General features: G+C 63.7%; 1 protein-coding gene across 1 annotated transcript in view; it reads right to left on the reverse strand.

Annotated features, from left to right (window-relative positions):
• Positions 1-227: 227 nt before the first annotated feature.
• Positions 228-16,835, reverse strand: part of SLC22A18 (solute carrier family 22 member 18) — a 25,288-nt gene continuing 8,680 nt past the window's right edge. The window contains exons 5-10 of the mRNA XM_007949274.1: positions 10,629-10,747; positions 9,847-9,954; positions 8,183-8,283; positions 2,594-2,695; positions 2,336-2,456; positions 228-415 (exon numbers count right to left, since the gene is read on the reverse strand). Coding sequence (XP_007947465.1) covers positions 228-415; positions 2,336-2,456; positions 2,594-2,695; positions 8,183-8,283; positions 9,847-9,954; positions 10,629-10,747 — 739 coding nt within the window. The remainder of the gene's footprint in view (positions 416-2,335; positions 2,457-2,593; positions 2,696-8,182; positions 8,284-9,846; positions 9,955-10,628; positions 10,748-16,835) is intronic.

Below are 16,835 nucleotides of genomic sequence, written 5' to 3' on the forward strand. Positions count from 1 at the left end.
CTAAGGGGCCGTGGCAGTTGGACACCAGGGGAGCTGAACTGTCTCACACCGGGGATAAACTTGGGCCCATGCCCTGGATGATGCTGCCCTCCTTGGGGCACTGTGGTCCAGTCGAAGGCCCCCTCCTCCAGGAAGCTCTCCAGTCCCGACGAGGTGGGAGCTGGCAGAAACCAGGCTGGCGGAAGTCCAGAGAGGTTTTATTGTCAGGCCCGTCCTGGGGGCTGAGGTCACTGGAGCTTGTCCCTCTTCTGGGGCACAGGCTTCCACCAGAGCACCAGGAGAACCAGGAGGTTGACGGCTGCCTGCACATGTCCGAAGACAGCCACGCCGAATCTTCGGTACAGGAGGCCGCCCAGGGTGGGCCCCAGAGTGCGGGTCAGGGGCTGCACAGAGGCACAGAGGCCCAGCATGGCGCCTGCAAGGGAGGGAGGGGTCAGCAGGGCCAAGCGGGACCCAGGGTCACCTGGCCGGTGCACCCAACCCCCGTGGCCTGGACACAGCCATGGTCTCCCCACCCCCCACGGCCAGTGACCCTGGACTGCCCCTCCTCCAGTGCTTCCTCCTCCCGGCTTAGGGCCGGCTCCCGGGTGGGGCACGGCCTCCCTACCCCAGGAAGCCCCCGTGCCCACTCACAGGCAGCACACCCCACCCTCCAGGCCTGGTGTCATCCAAGCGTTGGACAGGGACCGTCCCCTGGCCACCCCACCAGGACTTGGCCGCAAGCAGCCCTGGGCGGGGAGAGCTGTCGGGCAGGGTGGACTGTGTCTGCACCCCCACCCCACCCCCACCCTCTGGGGGCCGCTGGAACCCTGCTGCCTCTCAGCCTCAGAAGCTGCTTCAGGAAGCCCAGAAAGGGCCACCATGTCACAGGTGCCCCTGCTTCTTGGGGCTGAACAGGGAACGGTGCCAGCAGGGCCCTGTGTGGCATGAGGTGTGTGCCCGTAGGCCATTCTCAGGCAACACAGGGCAGGGGCTGGGGCATGCGGTCCCCAAGCACAGGCCCTTCCCAGGACACAAGTGGGGGGGCCTCCTCCTGGGCCAAACCCCCAAAGCCCACGACCTGCTGCCCCAGTCCAGCGGGTCCTTGGCTCCCAGGGCTTCGGAACCAGGCCCCTGGGAGTCAGGTAGCCTGGCCGGGCAGCTGAGAAGAGCCGCCCCGGTCAGGCCGCACCAGGCTCAGGGTGGCTGGGAAATGTGGCAGAAGCCTTCCCACCACCCACATGCCCGCAATTACCACCTCCTCCACGGTCTGGGTTCCCAGGCTAGTGCTGGGAACCAGCCCGGCTCCTCCCAAGCCCGGGGGTGAGGGGTGCCTTGGGCTTGGCGTGGCTCCCTGGGCCTGGCCCAGCCTGGGCCACTGCTCCCCCAGAAAAGTCTGCTCTGCTCTTGATGTCCAGAGCCCCCCCGCCCTGCCAGGCCCTGTGCCCCTATTTCCTGCTCCCTCCTCCGGGGCCAGCCCCACCTCCTCCAGGAAGCCCTCCAGTCCCCAGAGGGTCCAGACCACTAGAGACAGGCCTGATGACAGAACGGCCCTCGGCAGCTGTGAGGACAGGCTCACCCACGGGCCGCCCTGCTCCCACCTTCTGGGCAGACAGGTGGGGGATCAGGCAGTGCCCCTGAGCCTTCCCAGGGCCCTAACCCCCAACCAGCCCACGGAGCGCCTACACTGTGGCCTGGGCAGGAGCCTGGGCCCCTTCAGCCCAGGGAACCCCGTTGGCTTGGGGACCCCTAATCTTCACAGGGAGATGCCCCGGCCTGAAGCTGGATGCAGAGTGGGGTTCAGGGCCCATGCGGGCCTCTCTCCTGAGGGGTGACCCGGGGGCTCCCTGGAGGCCAGAGCCTGGGGAGTCACAGCAATTAACAAGCTGTGTCCATTAATTAAGTCACTCATTCATTCAGTAAGTAATTAAGTCACTCATTCATTCAGTAAGCACCTGAACACGCACTGTGCCAGCGAGGTGCTAGAGGAGGGGCCAGCCCTCCAGGCCCAGCAGGCCAGGCTCCCTCTGAGCCAGTCCCACCCCATGTGTAGCCCAGGGGGCTGGCCGGGAAGGCCATCCCTCCCTCCTTTTTGGTAAATTCCTGCCTGTGTTTCAAACCAAGTCAAACACCACCTCTGTGGAGCCCTCTGCCACAGGCCTGACTCAGCCCTGGACCGGCCAGCAGGGCCTTGTGCAGGAAGGGCAGCCCCCAGGCCAGAGGGGGGGCAAGATTCCCACCTAAGCCCGCTGCTCACCCCCTCCCACCTTGCCACACCCACTACACCCCGGGGAGACTCAACACTGGCCCACGGGGTGCCCAGTGCCTGCCCCGCAGACTGTGGGGCCACCCTCACCTGTGTCCGAGGCTGAGACGGCCTTGGTCAGCATGCTGTCGGTCACCACGTTGAGGACACACAGGCTGAAGACCAGGCCGGGCATCAGGAGGCAGAAGTGGAAGATGCTGGTCATGAGCGCCTGGGCGTGGACAGGGCAGAGCCGCCCAGCTGAGCGGGGGCGCCCAGCGCCTGCGAGGACCCACCCCTGGGGTCCCACCTCAGCCTCTCCGTGTGATGGCGGCCCTCATCCAGGCGGCCCCAGGGTAGGGCACTTACCATGGCCACTCCCACGGCGGTGAAGACCAGCACGCTGGCGCGGAGCAGGGTGCCCTCGGAGAAGCGGCTGCTCAGCCACCCCAGGATCAGGCCCTGAATGACCTGGCGAGGGACGGGGCCGGGTGGAGCTGGGACTGGGCTGCCCCGTCGCAGCCTGAGGGCAGCAGGCACCCTCTAGACCAGGGAACCCGCCCGGAGCTGCTGAGGGTGGCCAGGGTGACAGGGGGCCCGCTGGATCCCGATGGCTCTGTGATTCCTGGGGCCGCGGGGGCGCTGGGTGCCTCACACACATACATGCACGCACGCACAGCAGTCACTGATTTCAGCGTTACAAACCACCATGTCACTTTCAGGCATGCCACGTGTCAGAAGGAGCCCTGGTGGCACACAGAGCGAGCAGCTGCTAACCAGAAGGTTCGTGGTTCGAGCCCCAGCAGCTCAGCAGAAAGACCTGGCAGCTGCTCCCACAAAGATTCCAGAAAACAAACCAAACCCACTGCCTTCGAGTCGGCTCCGACTCATGGCAACCCCTCCTTGACGGTATCATTGTGAAAGTAGATTGGCCAACCTTCCTTCCATCCTTCCAAGGAGTGGCTGGTGGGTTTGAACCACCAGCCTTCTGGTTAGCAACCAAGTAAGTGCCTTAGGCACTGGGCCACCAGAGCTCCTCCCACAAAGATCATGGCCCAGGATGCCTCTAGGCGCTTCTCCTCTGTCCCATGGGGTAGCTGGGAGCTGGAATAGACTCCATGGCTAACAAGGAGGAGTCTTAACCACAGGAGGGCGGTGAAGGGGGTGGGGGAGGCCGGGGTCCTGCAGAGGCAGCCGGTACCTTTGCAAAAACCTCACAGTGCAGCACAGGGACCCCACTGGCTCCACAAACCCGCTCCAGGGTCACCCCACGTGCCCTTACCCGGCCCACCCCCTTCCTCAGCTCCGCGTCCCCCCACAGAGTTGGCAGGAATCACCATCCCCTTTTGCAGCTGAGGAGACTGGGCTCAGAGGAAGTGGGGGCCCGGGCCCGCCCGCTGCCCCAGCGGCCATCTGCAGGTGCCACGTGCAGAGACTGCCGAGAGCTGCCACCTCATGTTCCCGCCGGGCAGAGGGAGGCTCAGAGAGTGGGGGAGCTGCGGAGGGGCCCAGGCTGGTGGCCGGTAAGGCTCCAGCCTCACCACCAAGTGCAGCCCCTGGGTTCCCTGTGAGGCTCCCAGAGGCGCCAGAGGCTGGGTTTCCCGAGGCTGACTGTGTCCCTCGTAAGTGCTCCTGAACTCCCAGGTGTGACCCCCTAGGTTAAGGGGATCCTGCTGGCCCGGCTGTGTGGTGCCCCTTCCTGCCCAGAGCTCCCCGTGAAGTGGGACCAGGGCACGGAGGGCTCGGAGCAGGGCCAGCCCTCCGGCTGCTCCCAGACCCAGGTCCGGTCATCTCCCCTCCTCCACCAGCAGGAAGTGCTGCCGCCCGCCCTGGGGCTGGGGCTCGTGGGAGGATGGGGCCTGCCCAGGGCTGGGGCCTGGCATGTCCTGGGGGCAGCCCTGCCCTGCAGAACGGGACCAGCCACTCCTCCCACTTCCTGCTGGGGCACAGGACCGTCCTGACGAGGCTCTCTGCTCTGCTCATGTTAGCTGCTTTTTTCATTTGGAGAAGGCAGAACTCTTTGGCACATTTTACTTAACACAACACACTTACAAGAAGCCATGAAACAACAAGATTTGAATAAAAAACGTCATCCAAACACCAACACAAAGTCCTAAAGTGTTGCCGAGATGTCTCAATTTTCCCCACTAAATAGTGGCTAAGACACTTGACTGCTAACCAGAAGGCTGGCGGTTCAAACCCACCAGCCACTCCTCGGAAGGAAGGTTGGGCAATCCTACTTCCGTAGTGATACTGCCTCGGAAACCCAAGGAGGGGTCGCTATGAGTCGGGGCCGACTCAATGGCACATAACAACAACAACAACAACAACAAAATTAAAAAAACAAAACAAAACTGTCAGTCAGTTCCACCTCCCGGCCGCCCCGCGTGTAACAGAGGGGACTGACCCACGGCGTCTTGGCTTCAGCCTTCACGGGTCAGGTCTGTGGTGCTGCTCGGTGGATTGACACCTGGAACCTGTTGGTTGGTCGCTGGCCCCAAACTCCGCCAACCACGGGCCTCCTTATGTATCTTAAACCCAACCCACTGCAGCTGAGTTGGTTCAGGCTCAGTGACCTTGTAGGACAGTGGAGGAGTGCCGCACGCATACAGTCCCCAAGGCTGTCAATCTCCACAGACGCCGACTGTCTCCTCTTTCACCTGCGGAGTAGCTGGAAGGTTCAAACTGCTGATTCTGGCTGGCAGCCCAGTGGTCTAACCACTGCGCAACCAGGACTCCCTTGAAGCCTTAACTCAAAAAACTCATTGCTGTGGAGTTGATCCGACTCATAGCGACCCCTCCTTGGGTTTCCGAGGCGGTTTCTCTACAGAAGTAGATTGCCCAGCCTTCCTTCCGAGGAGTGGCTGGCGGGTTTGAACCGCCAGCCTGGTTAGCGGTCAGGCGCCTTAGGCACTGCGCCACGAGAGCTCCCTTTATGGGCTTACAGGTTACCAAAGGAAGCAGTCCACCACCTGCTTTACGCTTTACCTCTAATGGTCAACCCGGCTCTGAGTTCAGGTTTTACCAGAACACGTGTCCAGTCCCCAATGTCACTTCAGATCCCCTGAACAGCCCCTGACCTGGGATCTTTGGGGGCCCTTAGCGTCCCCCCCTTCTTCTCTCACCACCGGTTAGCCCTCTTCTCCCAGGCGCCCCCACCCCCGCTGGGAGGTGGCCCAAGCCTCCTCATCTTTGTCCAGACGGTGGCCTTGCAGCCCCAAGCAGCCGGACCTCTGCCCGACCCTCCGTCTGCCAGAGCCCTCTCTGAGGAAATGCCCGTGAGCCTTCTGGGCCCCTCCAGCGGGCCTCTTTCCCCACCCCCCCACCCCCGTCCTGACTGGCCCACTCCTTCCTGGGTCCTTCTGCACCCTCTTGCCCAGCTCCTCACCCCCACTGTGGTGTTGGTCACCTCCTCACAGAGGCTGAGCCCAGGCCGGCCACCTGGGCCATGGCTCTCCCCACCCCGGTGCAGGCCAGAGGTCCCATGTGCACCCCGAGAGGTCTGCAGACATCAGGGGACAGGAGTCCTCCTTCCACAGAAGCCAGGCGGGCCACTCGGCCCCAGGCAGGTGGGGAACCCTTTGTGGAACAAACCCCCAACTCTGGGGTTTGACTACTGCTGTCCCTGTTCTCTGTCCACCTCCACTCCCCCACCAGGGGGTACACTGCAGCCCCCCCACTCACACACACATACCCAGGAGCCCCTATTTTAGCAGAGGTGTTGGAATGCTCCCCGCCCCCCTGGCACGTGGCCTGCCTCCCGTCAGAGGCTGCCGGGGTCCTAGAATAGTCCCGCCCCCGCTCCGGCTGTTGTCCGGGTGGCGGCATGGCGCCACTGTCCCTTCCACTCAGGGACCTGCCAAGGGTGCACTTCCTGCCCAGCCGAGCCACTGCTCAGCACTGTCAGAGCCTAACGACCCGGGTGACACTGAGCGTCATTTGATGGGGAAGACGTGGAGGTTCCGAGAGCTTGGGACCCTTGCTCTGGACCACACAGCTGGCTGAGGGCAGGACGCAGGCCCCAGATGCCCAGCACAGGCCAGCAGCTGCCCCAGCCATAACACTCCCCCCTCTGGGGTCTGCTCTGTCCCTGGTTTGACCCAGGCTGGCTGTCCTGCCAGTCCACACTACATAAGAATTCGGTAGACCATGGCCTCCTGGTATGCTGCCCACAGGCGAGGGCACTGCCTCTCCTCTCAGACAGGACTCTCAGAGGGGATGGAGTTGGCCACCTCCTCCAGGAAGCCTGCCTCGCTTATCCCTGTACCCGGTGTAGGGGCTCCCCCTGTGCTTCTCTGTGAGACACCCCCCTGCATGGGGCTGCATCTGCCTGTTTACGGCTGCTTCCCCATCCCCCAGCTGCCCCACTGCACGGGGCTGCGTCTGCCTGTTTCCCCATCCCCCAGCTGTCCCCCTGCACGGGGCTGCGTCTGCCTGTTCATGGCTGCTTCCCCATCCCCCAGCTGCCCCCTGTGCCCCTGACACCCAGCCAGCTCCCCATCCCTGGCCCGAGAGCAGAACGCAAACCCCGCTCAGGAAGCCCGAGAGACAGTTGGTCTATGCAGCCAGGCAACCTGGGTTCCAGTCCCACCCAGCCACTCATGGGTCGCCTCGGGCCTCACCAGCCAATGGGATGAAAACATATGCCCACCCATGCCAGCTCTGATGCCCCTAGAGCAGGTGACATGGTGTGACAGCAGCCTGGGGTGCTTGACCCCCAGAACCACCTCCTGGAGGCTGTGTCTTGGCTCGGCTGCCGTGGACAGCCTGGGGGTACAGGCCTGAGCCCCTCACCTGCCCACTGTGCCTGGGACCCAAACCCAAAGTCTCCGGCCAGCATGGAGCCCTTGTCACCAGCCTCACAGGGACCCAGCACCCCCAAGCCTCACATAGCAGGAGGTGCGGGGTGGGCGGCTTGGGAGCTGGGGGGGGGGTAACAGAAGGAAGGGGCTGGCCTGAGGGTCTGGAAGCAGAACGGCCGCCCAGAGGCCAGGAGGAACTGGGCTCAACGAGGCAGAAAGAGAACTCAATGGGTGACCGACAGGTGGATGGAGGAGCTGGGGGGCACCTGGCCAGGGAAGCGGGGGGTGCTCAGGAAGGAAGGACAGGGTGTCTGGAATCAATGAGAGCAGGGGGCTTTCCAGAAGAGTCCACGGCTCCCGAGAGAGAGAGAAGGCAGAGGAGGTCTTGTGAGGCAGTGAGGGTGGCACCATCCTGGACCACGGTGGTCGTGTGCGAGGGACAGAGGTGGTGAGGGCACTCCAGGGGTCGGGACATAAAGTCTCCCAGAGCAGTGACAGTGGGGGGCGGGGGCGGGGTGCCGGAGCCTTGGCTGCACAGCTGGACCCCGGTGCCGCCCTGGCTCGGGACGGGGGTGCTGGAGGGGGGCCATGAGTCCGGTTTGGACACGTCAGGGCCGGGGGCTGGTGTGATGTCCTCTAACAAGGCATGTTCACGCCTGAAACACCCCCCATCCCTGTGGACACGAGCTGGTCTGGAATTAAGGTCTTTGTGGGTGTTGCCCAGCTAAGATGAGGTCACCCTGGAGTAGGGGGCACTGACCAATGACGGGTCCTGATGAGAGGGACACGCAGGGAGGACGGCATGTCACACAGGCATGTCACACAGGCAGGGACTAGGAACCGCCAGACACCACAGAGACTGGGGGGACCCTCCCCAGAGCCTGTGAGGGATGCCTCGCCGCCCCTGGACTGTGGCCTTCCGGCCTAAAGCTGAGACAACAGGCTTCCGTCATCTGCAAGCCAAGTGTGGACGTGTGCGGGCGGCCCCCCGCTGAAGGGAGCCTTCCGGAGGCTGCAGGCCACAGGCCACGTGGGGGAGCCGAGGACAGAGTCCCGGGGTCAGGGGAGGGGCGAGCGAGGTGTGGACAGAGGCATCACGTGAGGGAGGCGGGGGGCCGGGTGTGAGGTGTGGGGAGCCCGGCGTGCATCCACTCACCATCTGCAGAACCCCAAAGTAGGACATGAGGTAGCCAGCCTGGGCAGCCTCCAGCTGGAAGAAGTCCATGGAGATGATGGAGAACATGACCATGAAGAGCCCTGGGGACGGAGAGATGGCCTGGGTCCGCGGCACCACCACGGCCTGGCTGCGGCGGCCCCCGCCCGTCTCAGCGGCGGTGGGCCCCCGGCCGGCCACATCATGGCCTCTGGTTAGTGGTCCCCTCCCGCGCCCGCTGAAGGTTTAAGCTGTGAATCCACATGGAGTGCAGCATCTGCCAGGCCAACGTCCTCCCTCACCAGTCAGCCGCTGCAATGGTAATGGCGTTTGGCTGTCAGTCACATTACTCGTTTCCACATTTCCCATAAGCCTCAGCCCTCAGTGTTCCTAAGCCGGGCCCCCTGGTAACCTCGGCCTCTAGATGTCCCAGATGCTGCACGACTGGACTCCAAATGGTCTCCAAGGCCCATATACGTAGGGAGGTGACTTGACTGGACTCCGAATGGTCTCCAAGGCCCATATACTTAGGGAGGTGACTTGCACCCTGGTCATGCAGCCCACAGAACCGCCTAGAAGGCCTGGATGGGGGAAGGTGGGGCCCAGACATGGCCCGCCCAGGGCTCCCAGCTCATGGGGTGCTCAGCAAGGCAGCACTTTCTGCTTCGTGCGAGATTAACCCCTTAGTGTTACCGTGGAAACATCTGAGAACGTTTGAACAGTAGCCTCAGGGATCCGTCCTCTGTCTCATCCCCTGGCGTCCCAGTTAGGGGATCCCAGGCAGGGTTTCGGAGTGACAGGGTCACTGTGGGCTGTGGTCAGGGATGCCCTCCGGGTGGGCCGAGGGCCTGAGGGCTGTCTGTCCCTGTGTCTTCAGAATCCCTGAACTTGCAGGTGCCTGTCTGCTGTGAGAGGACTTGGAACCCAGAGGCAGGAAGGTCAGAATGGTGGGTGAAGCAGGAGCCTGTCCTGTGTCTTGGTGTCACGGATGGAACACTGTCCCCTAGAAAGACTATGCTGGAGCCCTGGCCCCAGGACCTGGGAACGTGACCCCACTCGGACACAGGGACTTTGGAGATATAATGGGTTTAATTCATATGGGTCATAGTGGAGAAGGGTGAGTCTTAATCCTACTTGCGTGGTGTCCTTATAAAAGGGGAGAGGAGACACGGAGGGACAGAGGGAGCTGGCCACGTGGAGACCTGGCAGAGATGGCAGTGAGGGGCCGTAAGCCTAGGAACACGTGGGACCAGCGGGACCTGGGGGAAACAGGAGGGACACCCCGCCAGAGCCTCCAGAGGAAGCATGGCCCTGCTCACACCCTGACCCTGAGCTCCCAGCCTCCAGCGCCCAGAGAACACACTCTGTCCTCACAGGCCTGCAGGTGGTGGTGCTGCAGCACGTGGCCCCAGGACACCTGGGCCCTCAGTGACCCCCTCCCGGGGGGGCTGGTGGTGAGGAACGGGGGCACCTGTTTCTGAGCCCCTCCTCCTCCCTATGCCACCACGTCGGCATGACCCAGTGGGACAGAGGTGTGCGCATGGGTGCAGGTGAGGTGTGACAACGGGGCAGTGTGGACACGAGATGCCAGGTGCCCCCACATCCTCCCCACGGCCCAGCTGTCTCAGCTGCACGGGCTCGGCATGAAGGCGGCAGGTGGGACTCACCTGAGGGGAAGCCGGAGACCACCTTGATGAGGAAGACAGGCAGGACGCCAGGCAACAGCAGCAGGTGGGTGATGGCCTTCAGGTCAAACACGCCCGGCTTGGGCCCACCTGGGGCAGGAGGGCGTGTCAGCCACCTGCCCCAGTGCCCGCTCTCCACCAGCCTCTCTCTCTGAGTGGCAGACGACCTTTGGGCGCCTGTCCCTGTGCCCTGATGTGGCCACAAGCCCAGGAACACCTGGGACCACCAGGGGCTGAAAGACGCCAGGAGGGTCCTTCCCTAGAGCCATGAGAGGGAGGGTGCCTTGATCTGGGCTCAGGGGTGGTGATTTGGGACGTCCCAGGGAGGAGACGCTTGCTGTTCGAAGCCCATCCAGCGTGGCACTTGGTACAGCAGCCCCAGGAGCTGTCGCGTGCCCCTCAAGCCCCTTGCAGCCTCCCCAGTCCTGCCCCCGTAACTCCTCTGCCTCAGGCCCCAGTCTGCCTGGCCCCTCCCCATGCCCTTGGAGACAAGGACCACAGGCCCCTCTTCTGACCCTCCCCCCCAGCTTGGCTTTGATGGGGTCAGCCGCTGGGAGCCACCCCGCACCCCAGAGGGGCTTGAGGAATGAAAGTGGGTGTGAGGGTGCCCCCGAATACCCCTATGCCTACGCACCCGAGCCTGGAGCAGGCGGCCCTGTCCTGAAGGTGCTGAAGGGGACCCCGGGGGAGTGGTGCCTGGGCTGCAGGGTGCGGGCGGCAGGGAGGGCTGGGCTGCACACAGGAGGAGTCCCCAGGGGGCCTACCTGGGCGGGCGGCCTGAGCAGCTGCGCTGGCTCCCTTGGTGCTGGCCGGGATGCAGGTGAAACTAAGGGCGGCGCCCAGGAGGTTGGCCACGAGCGCCACGAGGGCGGGACACTGGATCCTGGGGGCGGCAGTGCGCTCAGCAGGGCAGGGGGCACGGGCACCACCCCTCACTGCCCTCAGTCACGCTCAAGCCAACCTGGATGTCCCCATGGTGAGGGCGGGGACAGGGCCAGACCCTACGGGGACACGTGCTTGTAAACGGATAGAGCCCCTTACGCTGGCCACAGCCCTGAGTTCACAAGCACAAACCCGGGGCCTCCAGCGGCGGGCAGCAGGGCCAGGAGGCCAAGGGTGGGCTTTGGGCCCTGAGGTATGGGGAGAGGGAGGTGTGGCTCTCAAGGTGCAGAGGGGCTGGAACCAACCAAGAAAGTGATTCCACTCACAGCGCCCCTGGAGGACAGAGTGGAACTGCCCACAGGGTCTCCAAGGCTGTCAGTCTTCACAGAAGCAAAGCTCAAACCACACCCACTGCCGTGGAGTCCATTCTGACCCATAGCGCCCCTGGAGGACAGAGTGGAACTGCCCCACAGGGTCTCCTAGGCTGTCAATCTTCACAGAAGCAAAGCCCAAACCACACCCACTGCCGTGGAGTCCATTCTGACGAACAGCGCCCCCAGAGGACAGAGTGGAACTGCCCATAGGGTCTCCAAGGCTGTTTGTCTTTGTGGAAGCTGATGCCTCATCTTTCTCCCCAAGAACGGCTGGTGGGTTCAAACCACTGCCCTTCTGGTTAGCAGCCGAGTGCTTTAACCACTGCATCACCAGAGCTTTGAGGGGCACAAAAGGCCCCCAAAATTCTGCCTGGGGAAAGAAAGGGCTGGGCCATCCCTCCTGGCCTGGGGAGGGATCAGAGACAGGGGTGGGCTCTGTCCTGGGGGCTGCGGGGTCCGGTGCCTCAGTCCCAGGCTGTGGGGGGGGTCAGGCCCCACTCATTTTACAGATGAGGAATCTGAGGCTCCCAGGAAAATTCCCCGTCCTTCAACATACAAATACCTACATGTACGTTCATACATACATATGCATAACACATATATACATATACACATACATGTATAAACATATACACGCGCAATGTATGCAGCTGCACGTATAAACACATGTACACACATCTGCACACATCTATACACACGTGCTCACACATGCACACACACATAGATGCACATACATATAAATGCACACACATCTGCACACACATGTACACACATCCACACGCATGCATGTACACACATATAAACACATACACATCCATCTGCACACACAACCACATACACATGCACACACGTGCACCCACACATACGCACGTAAACAGGCATATCCATCTGCACCCACACATCCACACACCCACACATCCACACACACGTGCACCCCGACACACGCCCATGCACACATGCTTGCTTGAAAGCACACTCACACCCCCCATAACAACTCTGGTAGGAAGTCCCTGGCAAGGCGGCCCAGGCCTCTGCCTAGCGGGACTGGGAGAGGTGGCCTGGCCTCCCCGTTGCAACCTGCCTGGGGCCACATGGTCTGTTTAGGGTGGTGCAGGCATATGCCCACTGGCCCCCACCTCAGTCCCTCTGGGGTCCCTGTGACTTTGCTGCCACAGGCCAATGCCCCCTGTGTATCTGAGTTTCCTGGCAGCTGAGGCTCCCCAAGATGGGCCTTCCCAGGAGGGCCGAGGCCGGGCTTAGGCCCACACCCCACCTCCGGCTGCAGGGCCGGCTGTGACGTGAGGGGCCGCCTCAGAGAAGGGCCCTTTTGTCTGGACTCTAGCCTCAGAGGCCGAGCGTCACTGCTAGCGCCATTCGGGCAGACACAAAGCTGCTTCCTCTCAGATGCTCTGTGAACTCAGAGCAGAGGGAGCCACTTGGAGGCTATTTGGGGAGGCTGGTGACAAGAGAGGCAGGCAGCAGGCAGCATGTCACCTGTCACCACAGAGTGGCCGGCCAGTCGGAAGTTAGCCCTGCCCTCGGGGTACGGGGGTGCTGTCCTGGGAACTTGGGATGGCCTGTCCCTTCAAACGAGTTGCCAAAGAGGACTCGGGCACGTCCAGGGTGGCAGCGGCAGATCCCGGCCTCTGCGCGAGGGCCCTTCCTGGCCAGGGGGGCCCTTCCCGGCTCTGTGGCCACATCTGACTCTCCAGACCCAGCTGAGCCCCTGCCCTCCAAGACGCCCCCCAGGTCTCGCTCCCCAGCACCCCTTCCAGGGGGGCGTCTCCTCCCTGGGGTCTTATGATCCAGGGACGTTGGACAGGGCACCAGGCCCCCCCAGCCCCCTTTGGGTCTCAGGGCTCCTCCAATTCTTTGAAACAGCGAGGATGATTCGGGGGAAGGAGGCCTGGTGGCTCGGAGGTTAAGTGCTCGGCTGCTAACTGAAAGGCCTTCTGTTTGAACCCCCGGTGGCTCTGAGAGGGAAAGACCGGGTCGTCTGCTCCCATAAAGACGACAGCGAGGAGACCCCTGACACGGGCTTGCTCGGGGTCAGATTTGCCAGGACCGCCCCCACCACAACCATCGGGGACACGGAGCTGCTGTCGGGGTCATGGCGGAACCCCAGGATGAACGAAAGGAATGTCCTTGCCCAGGGGGCAGAAACGACAGCTGTTTTTTTACCTGTATGTTTACACTAAAAAGGTAAAATGAAAACAAACCAAACCTGAGCAGCTGTTTTGAGGGCAGGGGTCCCTTCACCTGTCTCTGTCCCTCTCTTAAATTTTTGGCCGTGCAGATGGAGGCGGGGTAAGGGACCCTGGGGGGGCTCAGGGGCAGACGGAGGTGGGGAAAAGGACCCTGGGGGGCTCAGGGGCAGGCGGAGGCGGGGCATAGGACCCTGGGGGGCTCAGGGGCAGACGGAGGCGGGGCATAGGCCCCTGGGGGGCTCAGGGCTGGACCATCTGCCCCTATCCTGTGGCTGACTTGCTGGATGACCTCATTTCCTCTGTCCCCACCTTGAGGCTGCATCACTCGTGGGCCTGTGGGCATCCCTGTCAGGTCACCATGGGGGACCCCAACCCACCCCTGCTGGCCACCATGGAGGACCCCGACCCACTGCCATCTGGCCGCCACAGGGAGGCCTTTAGAAGTGGCCGGCAGGCAGGTGGGGGCTGGGCAGTGCTGGCCTGACAGGTGACCTCATTCTTATCTCGAGGGGCCAGTGCTCAGGTGGCCAGGAGGGCAGGGAGCCTGGCCGCCCCACCCTGCTCTGTATCCTAGCGCCCCACGCCTGACCCTGTGCAGGCCCCCACTGGCCCTAAGCTGGCAGTTCCTCAGGGGCCACCGTCACTCTCTCCACCTGCTTCAGGCTCCAAGAGGTGAGGAGACCTGGCCCAGGTCCCCCCGCTGTCAGGGTGGGACCCCAGGCATGGGTACGTCCTGCTGCCGGGAGATGGGTCCTCCGGCCCTGGCCCACAGGCGGCTCCCAAGCCTAGCCTGGGGGACAGGAGGGAGCCGGTGGGACCTGGCTGCTGCGATGGCAGGGAGGGGCCTCCGAGAGTCATGAGCTTGGGGCGCAGGAGGAGAACTCACCCTGCCCTGCCCTCCACTAAAGTGAGGCCCAGGGTGCCTGAGACCACCCTGATTCCAATCTCCCCCTGGCTTCTAGGGCCCCAGAAAAAATTCTCCAGACCTGTGTGGGGCCCCCCCTTCCCAGAGCTGGGTGTCTCCCCAGCACCCGCCCCACCGGCCCCACCCCTCTCGGCCACTTTCGCCCTGTCCCTTAGCGCTGGGAACACTGGGGCTCTCTCCTCCGGGGCCCGGGGTGCGGGTGGGGTTGGTTCCGGCAGGGGCACAGCCCGGGGCTGGCGGGTGGTGGATAGCGCCCGATGACCGCTGAGTCACTGCCGTCCCAGCCGCCCGGACTGTCTGCTCATTAACCTGCAGGGAAAGCTGCCTTGTCGCCTCACGGGAAGCGGAAGTGGGGAACAGGCTCCCCACGGCCTCACCCAGGCCAAAGGCCCAGAGAACGCCCTGCCTTGGGTTGCATTCGGAGGCCGCTGGTCCCAGATAAGGTGGAAGGAGGTGCGTGCTGGGTCCCCGGGAACCTGTGAGCACCCCGCCCTCCTTGATGTCAAAATGGAATCTTCTAGGGACCCTCATGATTCAAACCTCCCCTCACTTCCAGAGGCCCCCACGGCCTGTCAGGGGACCCCCAGGGTCTTCACCGGACCTCCACCTCCCCTTCGGCCCTGCCCCCTCACTCATCACTCGCTCCCTCTGCCCTGGCCCCCTGCTCTGTGTAGCTAGGTCACCCTGACCACACGCCCCTACACCACTGGACGGGCCTGGGCCACGGCCGCCCTGCCAGACGCCGTGCAGGCTTCTCCCTGTGTCCTGCCTGCCTTTGCTCAGGAGCCGACTTGACCTCCCCCCTTGCCCACGAAGGATGAACCTGAACCCCGCCCACCAGCACCTCCAGCCCCTCCCGCCTGCTGGCCCCCCGGCAAGTCACTGCCATATGGAGGCTGTCACCTTGAGAATATCAACCCACAGGGCAGGGACCTCAGGTCGGTGGCCACGACGGGCCTAGAGCAGGGGCTGGGACATGGCTGTGTGCTGCCCCGGGAATTCACCCTGCTGAACCCCAGCACACAGGGGTGGCAGGGGACCCCAGATACCCCTTTATATGAGGTCTAGGCTGAGGAAAGGGGCCTGCCTGGCTTGGAAGGCTGGGTCCCCCACCCTGCGCCGTGGGGGCGTGGTACAGCCCTGAAAGGCCGTGCTCCCCACTCTCAGCCCTGCCCGTGTGACTCACCCCACCCTCCCTGGGGAGCCCTCCCGGTCCCAAGCCCAAACCAGTTCTGCCAGTGTCCGCCCCCGCAGGCCTCCCAGGTTCGAACCCATTTCCTCCTGGCACCTGCTGTGGGTGCCAAGGGTGGGACATGGCAGGGGCCTCTTGGGGCCAGGGCATCCAGGGGACAGCTAGTACGGAGGTGGCTCGGGCGGGAGACCCCTTCTGATGCCCTGGTTTCTGGGGCGGGTGTAGGGGGCTCCAGGCCTGAGGCAGGGCAGCAGCTGAGACCCGGGGCATCAGGGCCTGAAGCCTCCTCCCCCAGGGCCACAGAGCCCACCGCCCTCTGGGGCCCACAGGGAGGTGAGGGCACCCGCAGGTGATGGGTGCTGGTGCACAGGGACAGCTCGGGGTGGGGGCCACCTGCACCCTTCCCCACCCCTCAGGTGGGGCACAGGTCACCAACACCTGGCCTCCCACACAGCACCCCAACTCCCGGCCAGCTGGCAAAGGCTGCCGGGTCAGCTTCAGCCACAAGGCCGCATGAGACCCCAAAAGTCTTGGGTATGACTCTGACTCTGTGCTGTCCTCAGCCCTGCACTAGGGCCCAGCAGCTCCGTGGGGGCCTTCACCCTCTGCCGAACCTCAGTTTCCTCATTAAAGGGGTGGCACCCAGGGTGTGGGAAGAGGGGCTCGTAGCCCTCATAAAATGCCTCAGACCCTTTCACTGGCACGAAAGGAGGTAGGAAAGTGAACGGGAAGGTGAAGGGGCTGTGGGGAGGTGTGGGAGGGAGACGAGGCGAGCAGGGTCCCGGGTCAGGAGCCGGGATGGAGTGACAGGCAGGCGGGGACAGGAGGAATCACGGGGTGGGGCTCCGTGTGGCCGCACAGGGCTGCCCTTCACGCTCAGGCCCGAAGCGTCCGGGGGTGGGTGAGGGCCTCCTGCACAGCTGGGAACACGGAGGCCTGGCAGCGTCAGGAGACGGGAGACCAGGGCCCGGGCTGTCTGGGCTGCAGGGGGTGTCTCCAGGGGTGGGGTGGCAGCCCTGCCCCGGTTACGGTCTGGCCTGAAGAGGGCAGTCCCAGGAAGGACATCACCTGGGACAGGTGCAGACACGCTGGCCTGCCCCCGCCACCTCGGCCGACCGCCCCAATTGTCTGCCCAGCTCAGGGCTTCGGTCAGTGTGCCCACCTCTGAAGGGTCCTTGGGCTGGGACAGCAGGAGGGGCAGGGCTCCCAGGGCTCTAAGCCTTCACACGGGCAAAACAAGGCGGTGAACAGGCCAGTGGTCGCGTCCCCAGGGCTGCCTGGGCCAGGGGTAGACAGGGGGCCAGGGCAGGGTTGCCTGGGGCGGAAGGTGGGGTGGATGGGGGCCAGGGCAGGGTTGCCTGGGGTTAGGGGTGGTCGGGGGCCAGGGCAGG

This window comes from Orycteropus afer, unplaced genomic scaffold (assembly GCF_000298275.1).
Source record: "Orycteropus afer afer isolate SDZICR_OR568_19922 unplaced genomic scaffold, OryAfe1.0 scaffold00244, whole genome shotgun sequence".
Classification (NCBI taxonomy): domain Eukaryota; kingdom Metazoa; phylum Chordata; class Mammalia; order Tubulidentata; family Orycteropodidae; genus Orycteropus; species Orycteropus afer.